Genomic DNA, 19,946 nt, shown 5'->3' on the forward strand with positions numbered 1-19,946 from the left:
AGGATCTTAACCTATTAGATAGAGGTGATGGGGGATATGGAGAAAGACAATAAAGAAGATAAGTAAGGTTAGATAAGTAAGATAATGGAAGGTTTCCACCTTCCATTTGAAGGTGGAAACACAGTCACCACACACAGTAGCACAGGTTACTGAATTCCCAACTCTGTACCCAAAGGAGACCTTGGACCTGAGCAACTCAGGATCAAACTGACATTAAGTAAAATGGGAAAAATGGGGAAGACTGAGGGAAAATTGGTAGTTCCATTTTTTTCCCTTCTCTTTATATTAAAGTGTACACATCGGAAAGTGTATAGGATGCAAGGGTGCAGTTCAATGAACTTTCACAAATTGAACACATACGTGCGACTGGCATCACTGTCAAGGAAACAAACATTACCAATATGTGAGAAGTCTCCCACATGTTGTTCCAGTCATTAATTCCCCCACTACCAAGACTTATATTAGCATTTATTAGTTTGGGCTGATTTTGTATTTTATAAAACTGAAGTCCTACAGTTTGTACCTTTTAAACGTATAGCTTCTTTTGCTCAAATTATATTTATGAGATTCATTCATGTTGCTGTGTGTAGTTTCAGCCAGTTTATTCACTTTCCCCACTGAATGGCAGATCAGAGTATGAGTATACCACAGTTTATTGGTTTCCCTGGTGGCTCAGCTGCTCAAGAATCTGCCTGCAATGCGGGAGACCTGGGTTCAATCCCTGGGTTGGGAAGATCCTTTGGAGAAGGGAATGGCTACCCACTCCAGTATTCTGGCCTGGAGAATTCCATGGGCTTTATACCCATGGGGTTGCAAAGAGTCGGACAAGACTGAGCGACTTTCATTTTCACATGTATGTAAATGGGCTTTTGGGTAGCTTGCAGTATTTGGTTATCACAAGTAGAACTGCCATAATGATCCTAGCACCTGCTCTTTAGAGGACATATGTAAACATATTTGTTATGTGTGTACCTAGGAGTAGACTTACTGTAGCATAGTGCGCGTGTGTGGTACGCTTTAGTGGACCTTACCAAAAAGTTAGTCCAGAACTAACTTAAGTTGGTCCACCGGCAATGTTTGGAAGAAGTGCTATTTTGATGTGTTAAGTAAAATGTCTTCTTTAGTGCAGTACCATCAGTTACACCACCATACATTGCAAAGAACTGAACCAAAATATTATTTACAAACAATTTCACTACGTGTCTAGGAAATAAAAATAAATTAGCCAAACTTTATTAGCATTACTGGCTTTGGTGAAGAAATTAAATATAAGTTAAATACACTAAAAAAAATAATAATAATCCTATATAAGGATAACCAGATTAATAGAATGAAAAAAAAGTGGCCTATTTATATAAGAAAATGTAAAAGACTGATTATTAATCCTGACACAGGATGTAGGTGATCTTCATGTTATATCATAAAACTTTATGATCACTTTAGAGCGATTTCAATAGAGATGTGTTATAGTTCCAAAGAGGAAGACAAATTACTCTTTTTAAAAACTTGATGAGATTATTTTTAAAATTTCTTTAAAAACATAAGTGGAAAAGAATGTCAAAGATTATTATGAAAAGTTAAAGCTTTTCTCAGATACAGAGACACAGTATAAAGGAAGAGTGATGAAATGTTATGGAACTACATGAAAATTGAGCAGTGTCCCAGACCAAAGTAGAGAGCCGTAGATATAACGATATATAAGCATGTAAAAAGCAACACGGTAAACATCAGTGCAGAGAGATCAACACTAAGAGTCTTGAGGGGCTACTCTTCATGATAAATGCTTTATATTTATACTTCATGCTCCAGACAACTCAGTACTTCAATATTATCACTCCCCATTTTACAGAGGAGGAACTGAGGATCTCAGAAAAAAATTACATACTCAAGGACCCATAGATTCTTCCAGTGTGGGAGGCCCAAGTCCAGTCTGACTTCACAGGAGAAGGAGAGAACGCCAGAGGTGAACAGCTTGATGGACACAATTTCTGCTCCATAGACCAGACAAAGCATTAATATTGGTAGCTCAAGTTGTAAAAATAAATTCTAAAATAGCTAAGTGAAAAAAAGGGTCATTTCACAGATAGGCAATAGTAAATAATAGGCAATTGCAAGGGAAATCCTGAAGTTGGTTAGTAATCAAAAAATTTACAAGCTGAAACAATTTTGCAGTATTATTTTGCACCTTTCTAATTAACAAAATCAGGTTTTTAATTTGATGTGGTTTATAAAATATATATACATTTCCCTAAGGTGAAAAAATTAGTAAGCATGTTTGATATCTTGATCCAGGTGATGGTTATGTGAGTATATACACACATCAAAATTCATCAAGCTGCACAGAGTTGTGCATTTTACCATATATACTTCAATAAAAAGGGGAAAAAATACTCTAAAATGTGTTAAGTGATGAAATAAGAATTATTTGTGAGAAAACAAAGGTGGAAATAATTAGATGCTGCCAAGTTAAGGTTAGTAGAAAACATTCAACATGGGGAGTATAAAGCATTTAGCTACAAATTTGAAATCCATTTTCCCTTAAGAGCCAACGCTCGAGGGTGTTACAATCACTTACATAATGCACAATGGTCATTAAGGTTAAAAACAAAGCAGCTGCTGAGAAGAACGTAGTTATCACTGGTCCTAAGAATCAGAAACTGCACCCATGGGTCCTCGTAAAGGGATATTATATGGTGTAATGAACCATGTCCTGAATAACATACCTAAAGTTATTAAAATAATGAGTTTCTGAGGCTTATTTCTTACTTTGCTTCTCATCATAAGCCGGAAGAGTGGTGCTGGAACACAGTTTAAAAAGGAAAAAGAGTTTTACCTGGGGAAATCCTTCTGGTTCTGGTTTGTGGGTTTCTGATGTTTCTAGCTTAATTTAGGAATAAACTTAGCAAATCTAGAGCAATGGTTCTCAATTTGTGTTCCCAAAGGAACCCTTTGGCAACTCTGGAGACATTTTTGGTTGTCACAACTTGGGGAGGCTGCTACTGGAATCTAGTGAGCAGAGGCTGGGAGCGATGCTTAATACTCTACAATGTACAGGACAGACCACCTACCCCCATGAAGAAATTATCTAACTCAAAATGTTAGTTGTACTGAGGTCAATCTGAAAGAACGAATGGAGACAATATTCACTGAGACCATCCTCCGTGGACATTGCCTCTCACAACTAGCTTGGATGAAAAAGGAGAAAGTACTGGCTTATTTACACATGGGGAGGAGGGAGTGCAAGTGTGGTATTCATGGCCTGGCCCTTTAGGGGCATGATAACTCCTAGAAAATAGGAAATTTTATTTCCTATCACCATTCACCAGGAAAGTATGTTTTTATGGCCTAGCGAGAACTGTCTTGTTAGATGGTAGGTAGGTATTAAGTGTTGATGTGGACCCTTCCCTGCCTGATTGTATACAAAAGTAGTCAGCCAGTTGCTCTGGCTTCTCTTGCCTGGCAGAATCCTCCCTCCATGTAGACATGTCCACAGAAGGTATTAGAGAGGCTCCCAGGATCCTCTAGTACCAACTCATTCATTTGTATCCTTATCCCACTAGTTCATCTCACTGTTTGCAGGCTTACTAGTAAACCAAGGTAAGAGCATGTAGGTAGCAAACAAGGTATCATTCTTTACAGGTTTTGAACTTTAACCAGACTTTGAAGTCTGGCCCAGCCTAGCAGTGGATACAGTCGACTACCAATATTAAGACGCACCTTTCTGTCCATCTACGGTCACTGATTGTCTCTGGTTCACATCTTCCCATTGTCATTCATCACCAGAGAGATCCCTTAGTTCTCATTTGGAAAATCCCTAGGGAGAAGTCTTTGAACCATCCTCCATCTCTTGCCCACAGAAGGATGATTGTATTTCCATTAGATCCAGTGAGGAAGCAGTTCTCCAAAAGAATGGGATGATCTGAAAGTGGGGGCAGGGGGAAGTCGGGGTGGAAGGGAGAGGAAGTCAAAACAAATAGATATCCAACACTCCAGGAAAATACATCCATTTTTTTAACAAGCTTTGTATTTCGAAATAATTTCAAACTTACAGAAGAGTTCCACAAATAGCACAAGAAATGCCAGTATATTTGCCAAGCCAAATTCACCAATTGTTGACATTTTCCACATTTGTACTGTTTCTCTCTCTCCCCCCACACACCTCCAAATGTATTTCATTTTTTTTCCTGAATCATTTGTGAGTAAGTTACATTATTTACCCGTAAATATTTCGCAGTGTATTTCTTGGGATCAAGAACATCTCATAGAACCATATGTCAGTGATCACATTCAAAACACTTAACCTTGAACCTATATGTTGCCTAACATACAGTTCAGTTTTATATCAATAGAACCTTTATAACAGCTTTCCCTCTTGATCCAGAGGGATCAAGCATTTGATGTAATACACAGCATTTAGTCGTTAGAACTCTTTAACCTTCTTTGCTTGCAAATAGTTTGTCAGCCTTTCTTTGGCATTTACCACACTGACATTTTTGAAGAGTATGGGCCAGATGTTTGTCTCAAGGTTCCTCATAATTAGATCTAGTGATGTATTTTTGGCAGGAATACTACCCAGCAGTATGCTGGAGTCAGTCAGTACCAGCTATGAGAGCCAATTCTCACATAACTTCCCAACGCTGTGTTCTGTAATACCATAATGACAGCTTGAAATCCACTATGGTGGGAATGTTTACATGTTGATTTCATGGAAATCAACAAATTCTACAAATCAGTTCTTGTACTCCCTTCCCCATTTCTGGTTGTGAAACATTTACATGTACTAGCACAGCACTATACATAGATGAAGTTATGTCCTTTTCAGGGCTTCCCTGGTGGCTCAGGTAGTAAAGAATCTGCCTTCAGTGCAGAATACCTGGGTTCAATCCTGGGGTCCGAAAGATCCCCTGGAGAAGGAAATGGCTACCTACTCTAGTATTCTTGCTTAGAGAATTCCTTGGACAGAGGAGCCTGGTGGGCTACAGTCCATGGGATTGCAAAGAGTTAGATACAACTGAGCGACTAACACACACACACACACACACACACACACATTTTTCTCAGTACATATCATCAGAAGGCACATGAGGCTGGTTTTCCTAATTACTGGTGATATCTCATCCCTTGGGTAGGATAGTACTTGTCAGGTTTCACCATTGAGGAATTACTGTTTTCTCCTTTGTAATTAATTTTCCGCTGTAGAGTAACCCTTTGTGATTATGTAAATATTCTGACCTGTTTCTCTTCTAATTTTCACCCAACTTTTTTTTTTTTAGATTTTATTATAAAATTAGTTTTACTTGGTTTTCTTAGCATTTGAATATATACCAAATGAATAGCATTTGAATATATATCTATATATAATATATATAGCAATATATATAAAAAAACCAATCGTTATTTTTATTTATTGAAGTTTATTACCTGCATCAATACTGCATGAATCAGTACATCAATACTAATTGTTGCAAACAGTAATTTTTTATCTCTTTCATTTCTTCTACATTTATTTGTTAATGTTCTACAAGTTAAATTTTTTTTTTTTGTATATTTAACCCTAAAGTAATAGACTTGGAAACAAACTGGGATTTCTCAACATTTTATCAAGTAGTTCTCAATCCTAATGTCTGTGACCAGATTATTAATGTTCACTGCTATACTTCAGAATAAGTTTCCGTGGAGGACTGTATCAATACAGAAAATGCAGAATGGGTCTTCAGAAATAGCTTTCCCATTCTACTGTCAATATGTGTGTTTGATGGTGACATGCTGTCCTACCAACAGAATAAGTGGCATTAGAGTCATTTTTCTGGCCTCATCTGATTGCATTTTTACCGGAAGCATGCTTTTAGAAGATTCCTGGTGAGATTTGCACTGGAGTCACAGCTAATTCAGTTAACTAACGCATGGTAGAGCAGAGTCAACATCTGCTGGGCGATTGAGTAGTACGCTTCTCGTTCCTGTTCCTCAGTCCCATCACTGAGGATGTAAAATCACAGGAGTCATGTTTTCACTAAGTTCTCTTGCAAGTTCTAAAACTTTCTTTTATCCTGTTCACCTACTTGGGAATCAAAACCTAGAGTTCACCTCATTAGTATGATGTCTTGATCAACTGGGCTAACAAGCCAAAGACAAGGATAGGATGTCCAAAGTGGAGCCTGAACCCAGTGCCCTAGTGATGGAATCCATAATCCAGTTAAATTAGCAATGGGAATGAAGCCCCAGCACTTGGTACAGTTTCATGTTACCTCTGTGCATTCAGCTACATCATTTGACTCACGCCTCCACTTCTCTTTGTTTATCCTTGACAGTCATGGAAACCCACTGAAGGATCCCATTACCCCTGTGTTTGAGGTGATCCCTTTCTCAAGTGTTAGCTTGCCCAATACCTATAATGTTACCGCTGTTACCATGGTTGTAAGTGAAAGAAATGTTCTCTCCAGAGCAGACTGCAGTTTCTAAAGAACTTTTACCCTTCAGGCATGAAATTCTAGAGTTCTGTATGAGTCTTAATTAAGTTTCACCATATGAAAGCACTGAGAACCAGGCAAAATCCTATTATTCTTGGTTCATCCATTGTTTGGGATGAACTCCACACACAGGTCAGATAACCTTGACAATCAGTACTGGAACTTAAAATAAAATATGTTGCCTTGGATTTCCAGGACAGTGGTTAACTAAAAGGTGAGGTGGGGGCTAAGATGTTTAAAAGAATGTGGAGCTTTGCCAAACCAGGCATTGTCCTCTCCTGGAATGAGACTTTTCAAGGACCCTACCTCTGCATCCCCCTGGTGTCTTCCTCCACCACAATTGTGTTGGGGCCATTGTGTAGGTGGCTGGGGCGGCCAAACAGACTTAATTTGAAGAAAGTAGGGAAAACCACTAGACCATTCAGATATGACCTAAATACGATTATACAGTGGAAGTGGGAAATAGATTTAAGGGACTAGACCTGATAGACAGAGTGCCTGATGAACTATGGAATGAGCGGGATCAAGACCATCCCCAAGAAAAAGAAATGCAAAAAAGCTAAATGGCTCTCTAAGGAGGCCTTATAAATAGCTGTGAAAAGAAGAGAAGCTACAGGAAAAGGAGAAAAGGAAAGATATACCCAATTTGAATGCAGAGCTCCAAAGAATAGCAAGGAGAGATAAGAAAGCCTTCCTCAATGATCAGTGCAAAGAAATAGAGGAAAACAATAGAATGGGAAAGACTAGAGATCTCTTCAAGAAAATTAGAGATACCCAGGGAACATTTCATGCAAAGATGGGCTCAAAATGGTATGGACCTAACAGAAGCAGAAGATATTAAGAAGAGGTGGCAAGAATACACAGAAGAACTGTACAAAAAAGATCTTCACGACCCAGATGATCACGATGGTGTGATCACTCACCTAGAGCCAGACATCCTGGAATGTGAGGTCAAGTGGGCCTTAGGAAGTATCACTACGAACAAAGCTAGTGGAGGTGATAGAATTCCAATTGAGCTATTTCAAGTCCTAAAAGATGATGCTGTAAAAGTGCTGCACTCAATATGCCAGCAAATTTGGAAACCTCAGCAGTAGCCAGAGGACTAGAAAAGATCAGTTTTCATTCCAATCCCAAAGAAAGGCAATGCCAAAGAATGCTCAGGCTACCGCACGATTGCACTCATCTCACACACTACTAAAGTAATGCTCAAAATTCTCCAAGGCTTCAACAATATGTGAACCATGAACTTCCTGATGTTCAAGCTGGTTTTAGCAAAGGCAGAGGAACCAGAGATAACATCCGCTGGATCATCAAAAAGGCAAGAGGGTTCCAGAAAAACATCTATTTCTGCTTTATTGACTATGCCAAAGTCTTTGACTGTGTGGATGACAACAAACTGTGGAAAATTCTAAAAGAGATGGGAATACCAGACCACCTTACCTGCCTCTTGAGAAATCTGTTTGCAGGTCAGGAAGCAACAGTTAGAACTGGACATGGAACAACAGACTGGTTCCAAATAGGAAAAGGAGTATGTCAAGGCTGTATATTGTCACCCTGCATATTTAACTTATATGCAGAGTACATCATGAGAAATGCTGGGCTGGATGAAACACAAGCTAAAATCAAGATTGCCGGGAGAAATATCAATAACCTCAGATATGCAGGTGACATCACCCTATGGCAGAAAGTGAAGAAGAACTAAAGAGCCTCTTGATGAAAGTGAAAGAGGAGAGTGAAAAAGTTGGCTTAAAACTCGACATTCAGAAACTAAGATCATGACATCTGGTCGTGTCACTTCATGGCAAATAGATGGGGAAACAGTGTCAGACTTTATTTTTGGGGGCTCCAAAATCACTGCAGATGGTGATTACAGCCATGAAATTAAAAGACGTTTACTCCTTGGAAGTGTCATGCGAGTGTATGTTCCTCGGCTCTTTGTCTCGTCACAACAAAGATTTGGAGTGATGGACATTAAAGCCCCCTCGGCGTGTCATAGCTTTCGGGTCTTGGATAGACCGTGTTATAGCTCTCAGGTCTCAAAAGGACCATGTTATAGCTCTTAGACAAATCAGCGCGCGCGCGAGAGAGAGAGAGAGAGAGAGAGAGAAAGAAAGAGAGAGAGAAAGAGTTAGCTTTGGCTCCTCTATATGTTTATGTCTCCCTGGGCCTGTCCTATGTAAATTGGGCCAGTCAGGAGTGCTGTTTGTTTTACCGGAGGTCCTTACTCGGGTCCTCGGACCTTCTTTTGTTCTGTTTTCGCGGGCTTTTCCCTTCCTTGTCTTTTAGCCACCACCATTTTGGACTCCTTTTTCCTATTTTTACCTACCTAACAGAAGGAAAGTTATGACCAACCTAGACAGCATATTAAAAGGCAGAGACATTACTTTGCCAACAAAGCTCCGTCTCGTCAAGGCTGTGGTTTTTCCAGTAGTCATGTATGGATGTGAGAGTTGGGCTATAAAGAAAGCTGAGTGCCAAAGAATTGATGCTTTTGAACTGTGGTGTTGAAAAAGATTCTTGAGAGTCCCTTGGACTGCAAGGAGCTCCAACCAGTCCATCCTAAAGGAGATCAGTCCTGAGTGTTCATTGGAAGGACTGATGTTGAAGCTGAAACTCCAATACTTTGGCCACCTCATGCAAAGAGCTGACTTATTGCAAAAGACCCTGATGCTGAGAAAGATTGAACGTGGGAGGAGAAGGGGACGACAGAGGATGAGATGGTTGGATGGCATCACTGACTCAATGGACATGAGTTTGGGTAAACTCTTGGAGTTGGTGATGGACAGGGAGGCCTGGTGTGCTGCAGTCCATGGGGTCACAAAGAGTTGGAGACGACTGAGCGACTGAACTGAACTGAACTGTAGGTGAAAAAATCCACAGGTGAGGTTCGTATTTGCTTCCCTATTCCTCTAGAGCTGTCCCAGCCTGGTACTTTTCATACCTCAGCTCCTCATTTCAGCATTTTTAATATTTAATGACTCTTCTAAGTTAGAGAAATATTTGGCAGCTTCCTTAAAAGTATCTGTTTGAGGTCTTTTTATCTGCTGGACTTCCATTTACTAAATTGAAAAGTTGGTGTGTAAAATACTGTTCAAATGACTCATCTAAGATTCTGATGAAGCAGAGGGGTCACAGGGTGGCAGAGGAGTTGGCAGTAATTTTCAGTAGATTTTATTCATCTTTAGTTTAGTTTTTTTTTTTTTTTTAATATTTGAACTAACACACTTGATCTCTCCAATTTTAAGACAAATTTAACTTAACGAGGTCAGGTCTAATTTCAAACTCAAAGATGTTTTTTAGCCCCCCTCCCCCCCCGCCCCCCTCCCACCAAGCTCTCCTCCCTCTGCATGAGTTTCTTTTTCTTTGAAGAGAAGGGATTCAGCCTTTCTAAAATTTAAATGTTGATCAGCGCCTTCCTCACCTGTTGGATTAACTGCTTCATCATCTTTCACCAGATTAGAAAACCACTGTCTCTTGCCTGAAAGACAGAGGGCAATTGATTTCTGCAATCAACCTGGCTTCTTTGATTTTATAATCTGTTTCTAGAGATTATAGGCAAGCTTTGAATTCCAAGGCTCTGGGCCTGTCAGCTTTTGAAGCAAAAAACTTTGAAGCAGATCCTCTGCCTCAGGTTTCAGAAGGAATACTTAGATGTTGGAAAATGAAGTTAATTTGTTTTCATTCTGTAATAAAAGGGAAACACAGATAATTATCACTGTTGACATTGTAACATCCCTGATTTGGGGGTTGTATATTTTAATTTTATGAGTTCTAAAAGAATTGTTGTTACTAGTTTTTGTTTTTTGGGTTTTTTTTTTTTTTTTTTTTTTTGAAGCCCAGTCAAGTCATTTGGAAACTTGAGAGAGAAGCATAAACCTTCCAGAAATTCTCACTGAGCTAACTGCTCCTATAAACCTACCTAATGTGCATTTACTTTAAAACTACTAAATTACTTACCACTGATACACTTGGTGTAATTACAAAACTCTTCAGCCCAGATTCAACAGGTAGAAAGGAGAAAGAAAATGTGCAGGGCAATTTGCAGACCTGTGTTCTTAAACACTATGCAGTCTGAGTACTAATTATACAGGATTTACACAAGGAGAGGGTTATATGGAATTGTTTTAGCATGTGGTAATGCTTATAAGCTAGCATCTTACCCCCAAAAATTGTTTTTTAAATAATGACCCTAGTCTACTACTCAGTGTTGAATTTATCATACAATGCAATAATGGTATTTACTTATGTCATCACATTTAACAAAATAAACGAAGGTATATGTGAGTATTATTGATAGAGGCAGTCCCCCATCCCTTGCTCCCCCCGCCACCCCACCACACACACTTGTGTATCCCTTCCTGAGTAAGTATTCCTGTTAATTACAGCCTCAAACTCCTATTCTTCTTTGGGATCTTAAAAAATAAAATACTGGAAAAAGGATAAATTAGGATTCATCAAACTTCAATATAAAGCAACAGAATTTTGGCCTTTTAAGCATTTGCTGTAACTGGTTCTTAAGGCTTTACATTTTCTCTATAAAACTATAAATATTAATTCAAGAGTCTCATTGACACAGAAGTGGAACTTACATTTTTTATAATATTTGCATTGTGTATGTATACCAAAATAATTGCTATGATGCAGGAAAACACTAAACAAACTAAGAAAATCGGAGCGTAAAAATGAACTTAGATAAAAATTATTCATGCATTTAGAGTCTGTCTGAATTTTCAGTCATGTGTGTTCCTTCCAGAATACTGCTCTCAAAACACAATTTCCCACAGCTAATTAAAGCGCACACTCTCTCTTTTACACACACACACACACACACACACACACGCTGTGGCTTCCCCTTAACCCTGGATGTGTCTCTCCACGCCCCCCCTCCCTTTCCTCCGGAATGGTATGATCTGCATTTGATCGTAAACTGGAGGTGCCAAGCTGTGACAGCTTCCCAAACTCCACAGCCATTTGCTACGACCTAGGGCAGCCTGTATTCAGTGATGCTTTCCTTTTCCTCCGACAGGGGCAAATCGAAGTAGACAGCGAAACTATCTTCAGGTTAGCGGCACTCATTCTACAGGTAAGAACTGACAAACCGCTTTTTACTTGCTTGTTTTGTGTATTGGGTTTTGTGAACTGCCTGAAATTCGGAGACTTTTGCATGGGCCAGTAGCTGATGTTCTAAAGTCGCCTGGTTGTTTGCCAGAATAAGATGTGAGCCACCGTTTTCTGTTTTCGTGTGGTTTAAATGATGAGGGAGAATGTGGCATTGTGTGTCTCAGAAGAAAATGAAATTTAGACTTCACTGAGGAAGGAGCGTTAAGACCATATTCCTGGCAAAGAGCTCTGGGTGACTTGAATTTGGGAGGTGGCAGTTGTCACAACAGCTGTAATCTGCATTTAAATTTAGTAACTTTTGTATACTTTTTCTTGAGGTTGAGTTAAAGAGCCCTTTAATTCTTAAAGCCATGCAAAGTAGAAAAACAGTGGGTTCTATGCTGGTTTAAAAAAAGAAAGTAAATGGCATGTGTTGGTTTATCTGTGTAATGATTTAAAAGGTCTGCATCCAGACTAAAAAGTGTGCTGCTCTGGTAGACAAGCATTTATCACGTGATCTTCGAAACTTAAAAGGAGAAATAATCATTTATGTGTTTTCAGATAGATTTGTCTTGTCTGTTAAAAACAAGAAGAATTAATGAGTAATAGCAATGTCCTAAATGCCACATTTTTCTCCAGTGTGGTAGATAGGGAAAATGTTCCTTGTGGAAAAAAAAAAAATCGAAACAAAACTCGGGCATTTTAAGAGTAGAGAATGATCAAGAGTAAAAATTCTTTTAGCTTGATTAACATCAGTACAAACTGATCATCTTTTTTTTTTTTTAGGAAGCCAAAGGGGATTACACCAGGTATGGTTCCTTTTCTGATATAACTATGCAGAATAACTCACTGAATCTTTTAATGCTATTTTAAATAACAATGGATGCAAAATCAAAAGAAAGTAGATCCCTAGGCGAGAGACGGAGGTCTCTTTCCTCTTCAAATAGAAACCTATTCTTTTGTGAATGAATCCAGGCAATGAAGCTTTCCAAGCTGGAGTGACAGAACTTGTTCTCAGAAATGCTCCAAAGTTCTATTTTCTGTCATCTGTTAGCAAATGAAAAAATCTATAAAAAGCTTGGGTAACCCATTCTGATTTTTTAAACTTATACTAATCCTGTGTTTGAAGAGATATACTATAAGCACAAAAAGATTAAATCCATCAGCTGCTTAGTTAAGGGATTAATAGGGGCTTTCTTTTTGCAGCTGCCCTGAAGGGGCCTCATCCTTCATACACTTGACCTAACAGTTGTATTGTTGCCACCGAGACACTTACTGGTCCTAACTGCCTAACTGGCCAAATCATCAGAGAGTGTTTATATTTGAATTCACCCTCCTCTGTCATCTCCAGTCTGTTCTTTTCATGCAATAGTTGCCCTTGGAGTAGTAGAAAGGGTTAAAGGTGGAGGCCAGGCCTCTGATTCGAAACAGCTCACAGGCTGACGACTGGCTGAAAGCCTCGCCTCTACCGTGTTAATGTTCCACTCCGGGTAAACTTTACCAGTAGATTATTTACAGATCAACTAGTATTCATTCCCCGCCAAGTCTTTGACTAGTGTGCTCCTTAACAGACTGATAACCAGATCATGCCTTCCAGGCTTGAAAACTTGCAGTCTCAGAGTCATGCTTCACTTCAGAAACTCGTGCACTTTCCACATCTGCCCATTTAATTTGGTAGAATGACTGAGGCATCCACTTAACATGCCACGATCCACTCACCGCATTCTCTTTTCAGCTCTGTTCTGTGATTAAAAAAAAATTTTAGGTTAGTGAATAAGCTTTGAAGGAATCATAAAAATTACTGAAAGTGCAAGTCACTCAGTCAAGTCCGACTCTGTATAGTCCGTGGAGTTCTCCAGGCCAAAATACTGGACTGGGTAGCCTTTCCCTTCTCCAGGGGATCTTCCCAACCCAGGGATTGAACCAAGTTCTGCATTGCAAGTGAATTCTTTACCAGCTGAGCCACAAGGGAAGGCCAAGAATACTGGAGTGGGTAGCCTATTCCTTCTCCAACAAATCTTCCCTGATAGCTTCTTTGATAATTTTTTCTAATTAAAAGAAAATGTCAAGGCATTAAAAAGAAGATAAATTAGTCTCTAGGTCGTTAACATCAAGAGCAGCCGTGTTCTCCACTCTTGTCTTCCCTGGAGGAGCCATATTTCCTAGGAAGATCAGATATGCAAGGAATTCCTTCGCTAGGGGCTGAGTCTGAAGTTGATTTATAAATGAAGGCTTTCAGGGCCAACAACTCAGACTCCACTGTCTGTGCACTGCTAACCCTTCCTCCCCCACTTTCTCCTGGTCAAGCATGTGATGGACACCCTCTGAGCCTCATTTCCCCATCAAGATAATGGCACCTCCTTCACAGGTCTGTTGTGAGATTAACTGTATGGAAACATTGCCCAGAGCGGTATCTGGCATGCAGCAAGCTCTCTATACACTTTGGCTGTTATTATTAGCTATTAAAGTATCATTATTTCCCTCTTCATTATCATCATCCTGTCCCATCTCTTGGCAACCTCTGAAGAGCTTTTTGGGACCTACACAGGTATGAAGAAGCTGTAATCACATGGCAGGGGAAAGAATGAAAGAGAAAAAGATTGATTCCGCAAACCTCCTTTAGGGAAAATGGCTTGCCTGAGGCAGAAGAAGTCTTAAAAAGAACTGTACTTGGGTAGCCCAGACCTTTTAGCCCTAAGATGTCAAGTTTGGAGAGTTAGTCTGGCCAAACCCAAGTTAATCGTTTTCCTTAATTTCAGTGTGTTCCTGGTGCTTTCCTGAGTGATTACTAAAGAAATGGTGGACAGTGTCTTGAAATTGTCTAAACCATGCTGAGTAGTAGAAGGAGCTTGGAACTGGGAATCATGAAACCAGCACCGTGAAATTGAATGAGCCCTGTGCTCATTCTCAGCCTCCATTTCCTCATCTGTAAATTGGGACTAAGGAAAATGAGACTTGGCTGGGTAGTTTTGGCGCTATGAATGGATTCAAGGACTTTGTAGATTATAGTTTGTTGTACGAGCATTAGTTACTGCTGATGAGATTGAAAGAATAGGAAATATGAGCTTTTGTCATTGGGTATATAAAGAAGCAGAATTTTTGCTCATTGCCACCACTCCTTCCCTATTTGATCTCCTCCTCCCCTGAATGGAGAAGGTATATTTTTCCTCCAAAGTTTTGTTATAAAACTAATTTAGGAAAATCAGGCAAAAATAAAAAGTAGCCTTTGTGGCAATGTTATATACTGTTTAGAGTGAAGACATTAGAACCAGACAGACTCACTGAAGTCCCAGGTCTGCCCGTTATTACCTGTGCAATCTTGAGCAAGTTATTTAAATTTACCAAGCCTCAGTTTCCTCATCTGTGAAATAGGGCTTTTATTAGTGTATACCCCATAGAATTGCTATGATGACTGATTGAATTAATATATGTAAAGTGCTTAGAATGGTTCCTCCAGTCGCCGCTTTCATATTCCATCAAATTGATGGACATAATCTACCACTCCTCTGTTGTCTTAAATATGAATTGCTTCCCATTTTTTGCTGATATAAATAATACTTTGATGAACATCTTTGTGTAATTGGGATTGGAGTTATCTTTGATTATTTTTCTAAGTGATGTTTCTCCAGTGGGAACAAGCAAAGGCAAATTCCTCAAAGGAGGTAAAGTATGAAGTGCTGAAAGGGAACTTATACACACCTGATACTTCCTTGATTCCTTCCAGAGAATCTGTTTTTCTATCCAGAGCTCCCTCAGTGACAGTTCTGAACTCCACATCTCTCTTGGCTTACATGCCATGGCTTTTAGAACTTCACTGAGTTTGCTCACTGAGGTTTAATTATGGATCAATAAAGATCCTCAAGTACTACCCTCCTGGAGTAGAGCCATGTGGCATTTTCAATTAAAACACTGATTGAACACCTAATTCTTGAGGCTGCTCTGGGCCACCCACTCCTTGTAAATATCTCATTCTTTCTCATATTTAGCATTTCTAAAGCTGAACCCGCCAGCATCCCAGCCCCCAGACCAACTCCCCCACTGCCTCCCCTTGTATAAGCTCCTTTCTCTCTTGAATCATCTCTCAGGATTTTCCCTTTTCCCTCCCACCTTTCTCCTCCACCTCAGACAGCTCCCTTCTTTCCTTCTATCAGAACGCCGGCTTTCTCAGCCGTCAGTCTCCTCCAGTCAGCCTGACTGTAAAAGTATGCATGTGTGTGTTGATTGTTTGACTGCTTTCTGTAACATTATTTTAATAGTCCATGCCTGATTTCATTCAGTTCCTACCAGTTTTATCATCACCATTTAACAAATTAATGGATGGAAATTTTAGGCCAAACTCACTCAAATAGTCAGTGAGTTCCTGGATCTGTTCCGATTCCATTGTGTACCACATAATACCCACACATAACCCCCTGTTATCTTCTTAAGACATAAATGTGATCGTTGTTGACTTCCACACATCTCTTATCTCCCATTGCATAGACATCCACCTTCCAAAACCCTAACCTGGCATTCAAGGCCCCATATAATCTGCATTAATACATTTTAACTAGCCACGCTCTACCATTCATACTCCTTAATATTTGTTCCCGACTCTCTTCTCTTTTCTTTACATACCCTATACTGTTTCGCCATCATGGCTATGTTCAAATTCTTCTTCCTAGAATGCCTTTTAAAACAACAATCCTCCTTCTCATTTTGTTTCTGCCCTCTTTCCTTCAGAGTATTTTCAGTTAACACTATCATAACCAAACCTTGCTCTCTGGAAAGTTAATTAAAATAGTGGCGTGAGGACTTCCATTTTCTTTAAATAGTTGACAGCCTGAATTTCCAAGTCAGCCCTTAAGCTGCAAAGATAACAAGCTACTTGGGTAACACAACACAGACAAACAGGATTCCTGAAAGCTGACACGGCGAGGTTTTATCACTGAGCCAGCTGCAAACGACTTTGTAAAAGCAAGGCATTTCTTTTCTTTTCTTTTTTTAAGATCCCGAAAGGTGGAAATTACCAAGAAACTGTGTGACTAGGGCACTTCTGCTTATAAGAAAAAGTGACTACAATTTCATTTCAGTGCTGGGTCAGAATGATAGCATATTGTCACCTAGCTTCAAATGGGTAGGAATAATGCACAATTTACAGCTGTGCTACAAAAATAGCAGCTGTTTCCCATGGGAAAGGAACTTCTCTAGATGCCTTGAGAGGAGTTAATGAAGGGAGGGGAAAAAAGAAATCAAAGGCTTTTAAAGAACTTGTCCTCCTACTTGTTACCTCTAGAGCACTTAAAGCTCTAAAATATCATTCCATTTCTGGGACCTTTAAAATCAGTGACGATGTTTAAAAAAAAAAAGCAGCTCCCATGGGCTAGGTGCTATGTTGAGTATGTCCTTATATCAATGGGAGGCAGACGTGAAGAGGAGCTTTGGAATTTAATTGCTTGGGTTCAAATCCAGGCCCAGGTACTTGCTGTAATACTGTGGATAACTAACTTCGCTGGAATCTGGAACTCAGTTGCTTTGTCTCTGTTGTTCGGCTTTACTGTTGCTATTAGTGTTAGTCCACTGAACCTTCCCACCAATCCTGTGATGACAGGCATTAGTGGTATCCCCATTTTACAGAGAGGAAAACTTAGCTGTGGAGAGAGTAAGTAGTGGACTGTCCAGGCCACATGGCAGGAGTGGCCCAGTTAGGACTCCGTGCCTGATGCTCTTGACCTTTGTCAGGAGTCTCCTGTTTAGTATTCTAACACAAACTTAAACTTGTAAGAATCATTACCTTCCGTGCTGACAGAATAAAGAAGGCTGACTTGACAAAAATTTAATGTTTCTGTCTGATTTCACACCAGAACTTTAATGAATCAGCAAAGAGCTTTTGTGAAAAACCTAGTAAGAAATGACTTTTCTTTCTCTTGGTGTTATGGCTATTTTAAGGCTTGATTTAAACATAGTTCTTTTATCAATCAGTTCAGCACATTAATATATAGTTTTAATGATTGGTTAGTACTTCTATGTGTCAGGCTGTTTTACGTGTTTTACAAACAGTAACTCGTTAATCGTCATCTCTACTCATGATATTGGTGGAATATTATTCCCACTTTACAACTGAGATTAAGACACTTTGTGTGGGTAATATTTATATTACTCAATTATGGTTTAACATTTCCCCATGACTTCTCCAGATGTTGAGTTGTTACATTGAATAAACACACAAGATAACAAGTAGGGAGCTGCAGACAAATAAGCCTGGGAACTATATTGTTAAAAGCAGAAACCAACAAATACTATGAAGCAATTATGCTTCAATTAAAAATAGATAAATTGAAAAAAAACTCAACAGAGTTTAAGTTCTTTTTGATCAGTTTCAAATCCACTCCTGTGCATGGCAGATCTCCCAGAAGAAAACACATAAACAGTGTTTCCCACACTTTCTTGTCCCTGATGTTCGAGCCTTACCCAGACCAGTGTTCTGTGCACTTCACTTTGTGAAGTGGGGGCTTGTTTATTTGGTGAAAGCTCAGTATTAAAATGCTTTTAAAAGATAAGCAGTTCCTTTTCTTTGTACTGCCTGTCAGATTCTTACATCTCTCAATTTTAATTCCAATAGCTCTTAAGGTAAACATTCATCAAATTCTGAACTTGCTTTTTCTGAAGAGCCCTGAATTTGGAAAGAATCATCCATCCCATACAGTGGGTGCTTTTTCATCTGCTCTGCAGATAGAGTATTAGGGCTGCCCCCATATTATGCATTGGGACCCTCATTTCACGCATGATGAACTAACAAGTGACATACCCATGACAGTTCAGGTTGACAGGACCAGACTTACGGTCCCCAGGTCTCCCCTACCATCGCAGAGTACCATTCTGACTTACACGTGTATCGGGAGCCCTCCACAGATCCTTGCTGTCCCTGATGGAAGGCAGTGCGGGCAGCAGGCAGTGGACTCTCTGGTAAGCGGTGTTATCAGTGGAGCGGCCCCAAGCCTAATATTAGTCACTTGAGGAGATAACTTAAGAGTGAGAAGGCAGGAAATGAGCACTCCATCAGCACTGACCTTGGAATGCTTGGTCTTTTTCTCATTGCTGGACCCTATTCACCCTTGTATTCAATAGATTAAACACCGAATACCTAACAATATACAAGGCACTGGACCACTAAGGGCTGTGGTGGAGGCAGACTAAGTTTCCTGTCTTTTACTACTTAGCCACAGTCATTTTACATCCTTTATAAGAGACACTGGAAAGTTCTGGGCCCTGGATTCAGACAGGCAGGCATGAGCTGAATGAGACAAGCCTTCCTCATCTACTAGTGACATGACCTTGAGCCAGTTCAAGCCATTGAACCTAAGGTCCCTTTTAAAAAATTTATTTGTTTTTAACTGAAGGATGATTGTTTTACAATATTGTGTTGGTTTCTGCCATATATCAACATGAATCAGCCATAGGTATACATATGTCCCCCCACTCCCGAACCTCCGTCCCACCTCCCACCCCATCCCACCCCTCTAGGTTGTCACAGAGCCCCTGGTTTGAATTCCCTGAGTCATACAGCAAATTCCTACTGGCCATCTATTTTATATATGATAGTGTTTCCATGCTACTCTCTCCATTTATCCCACCCTCTCCTTCCCGCCCCCAACACCTGTGTCCACAAGTCTTTTCTCTATGTCTGCATCTCCATTGCTGCCCTGCAAATAAGTACATCAGCACCATCTTTCTAGATTCCATATATATGCGTTAATGTACGATATTTGTGTTTTTCTTTCTGACTGACTTTGTATAATAGGTTCTAGGTTCATCCACATCCCTAAGGTCCCTTTGCTTTAAGGGATTTGTTGTGAGAACTGAATGAGATCACACACCTTGCAGGATGCCTAGTACAGAATGAAGACTTGGTACCTGGGACTTTGCTTCCACTAAGTCTATCGAGTATACTGAGATGCATTGTTGTTGTTTTACCATGTTAACTTTTTTCTTTTTTTAGTTTATTAGTTTTTGGCTGTGCTGGTCTTTGGTGTTACACTAGGGCTTTCCCTAGTTGTGACAGACGGTGGCCACTCCTTGCTGCCGTGTGCGGGCTTGTCATCATGCTGGCTTCTCCTGTTGTGGGGCACGGACTGCAACTTGTGGACTTTGGTAGTTGGGATGCATGGGCTTCGTTGCTCCGACACATGTGAGATCGTCCCAGAAAAGGGTTCAAGTGTATGTCCTGTGCATTGGTAGGCACACTGCTCACCACCAGCCTATCAGGGAAGTCCCCCTATCTGAACCATTTTAAGTTGCTGGACAACCATCACCACGTCCATCTCCAAGATCTTCCATCTTGAAAAATGGAAACTCTGTACCCATTACATAATAACCCTTCTCTCCTTCCCCCTAAGCCTC

The 19,946-nt window shown here is 39.9% G+C and overlaps 1 protein-coding gene across 5 annotated transcripts in view; it reads left to right on the forward strand.

Moving 5' to 3' along the window:
* FRMD4B (FERM domain containing 4B) overlaps positions 1–19,946 on the forward strand; it is a 358,795-nt gene that overhangs the window by 272,520 nt on the left and 66,329 nt on the right. For all 5 annotated transcript variants that reach the window (XM_070360591.1, XM_070360589.1, XM_005890968.3 and 2 more), the window contains 2 exons: positions 11,494–11,550; positions 12,354–12,376. In XM_070360591.1, the coding sequence (XP_070216692.1) occupies positions 11,494–11,550; positions 12,354–12,376 (80 nt within the window). The remainder of the gene's footprint in view (positions 1–11,493; positions 11,551–12,353; positions 12,377–19,946) is intronic.

This window comes from Bos mutus, chromosome 22 (assembly GCF_027580195.1).
Source record: "Bos mutus isolate GX-2022 chromosome 22, NWIPB_WYAK_1.1, whole genome shotgun sequence".
In the NCBI taxonomy this organism is placed as follows: Eukaryota; Metazoa; Chordata; class Mammalia; order Artiodactyla; family Bovidae; genus Bos; species Bos mutus.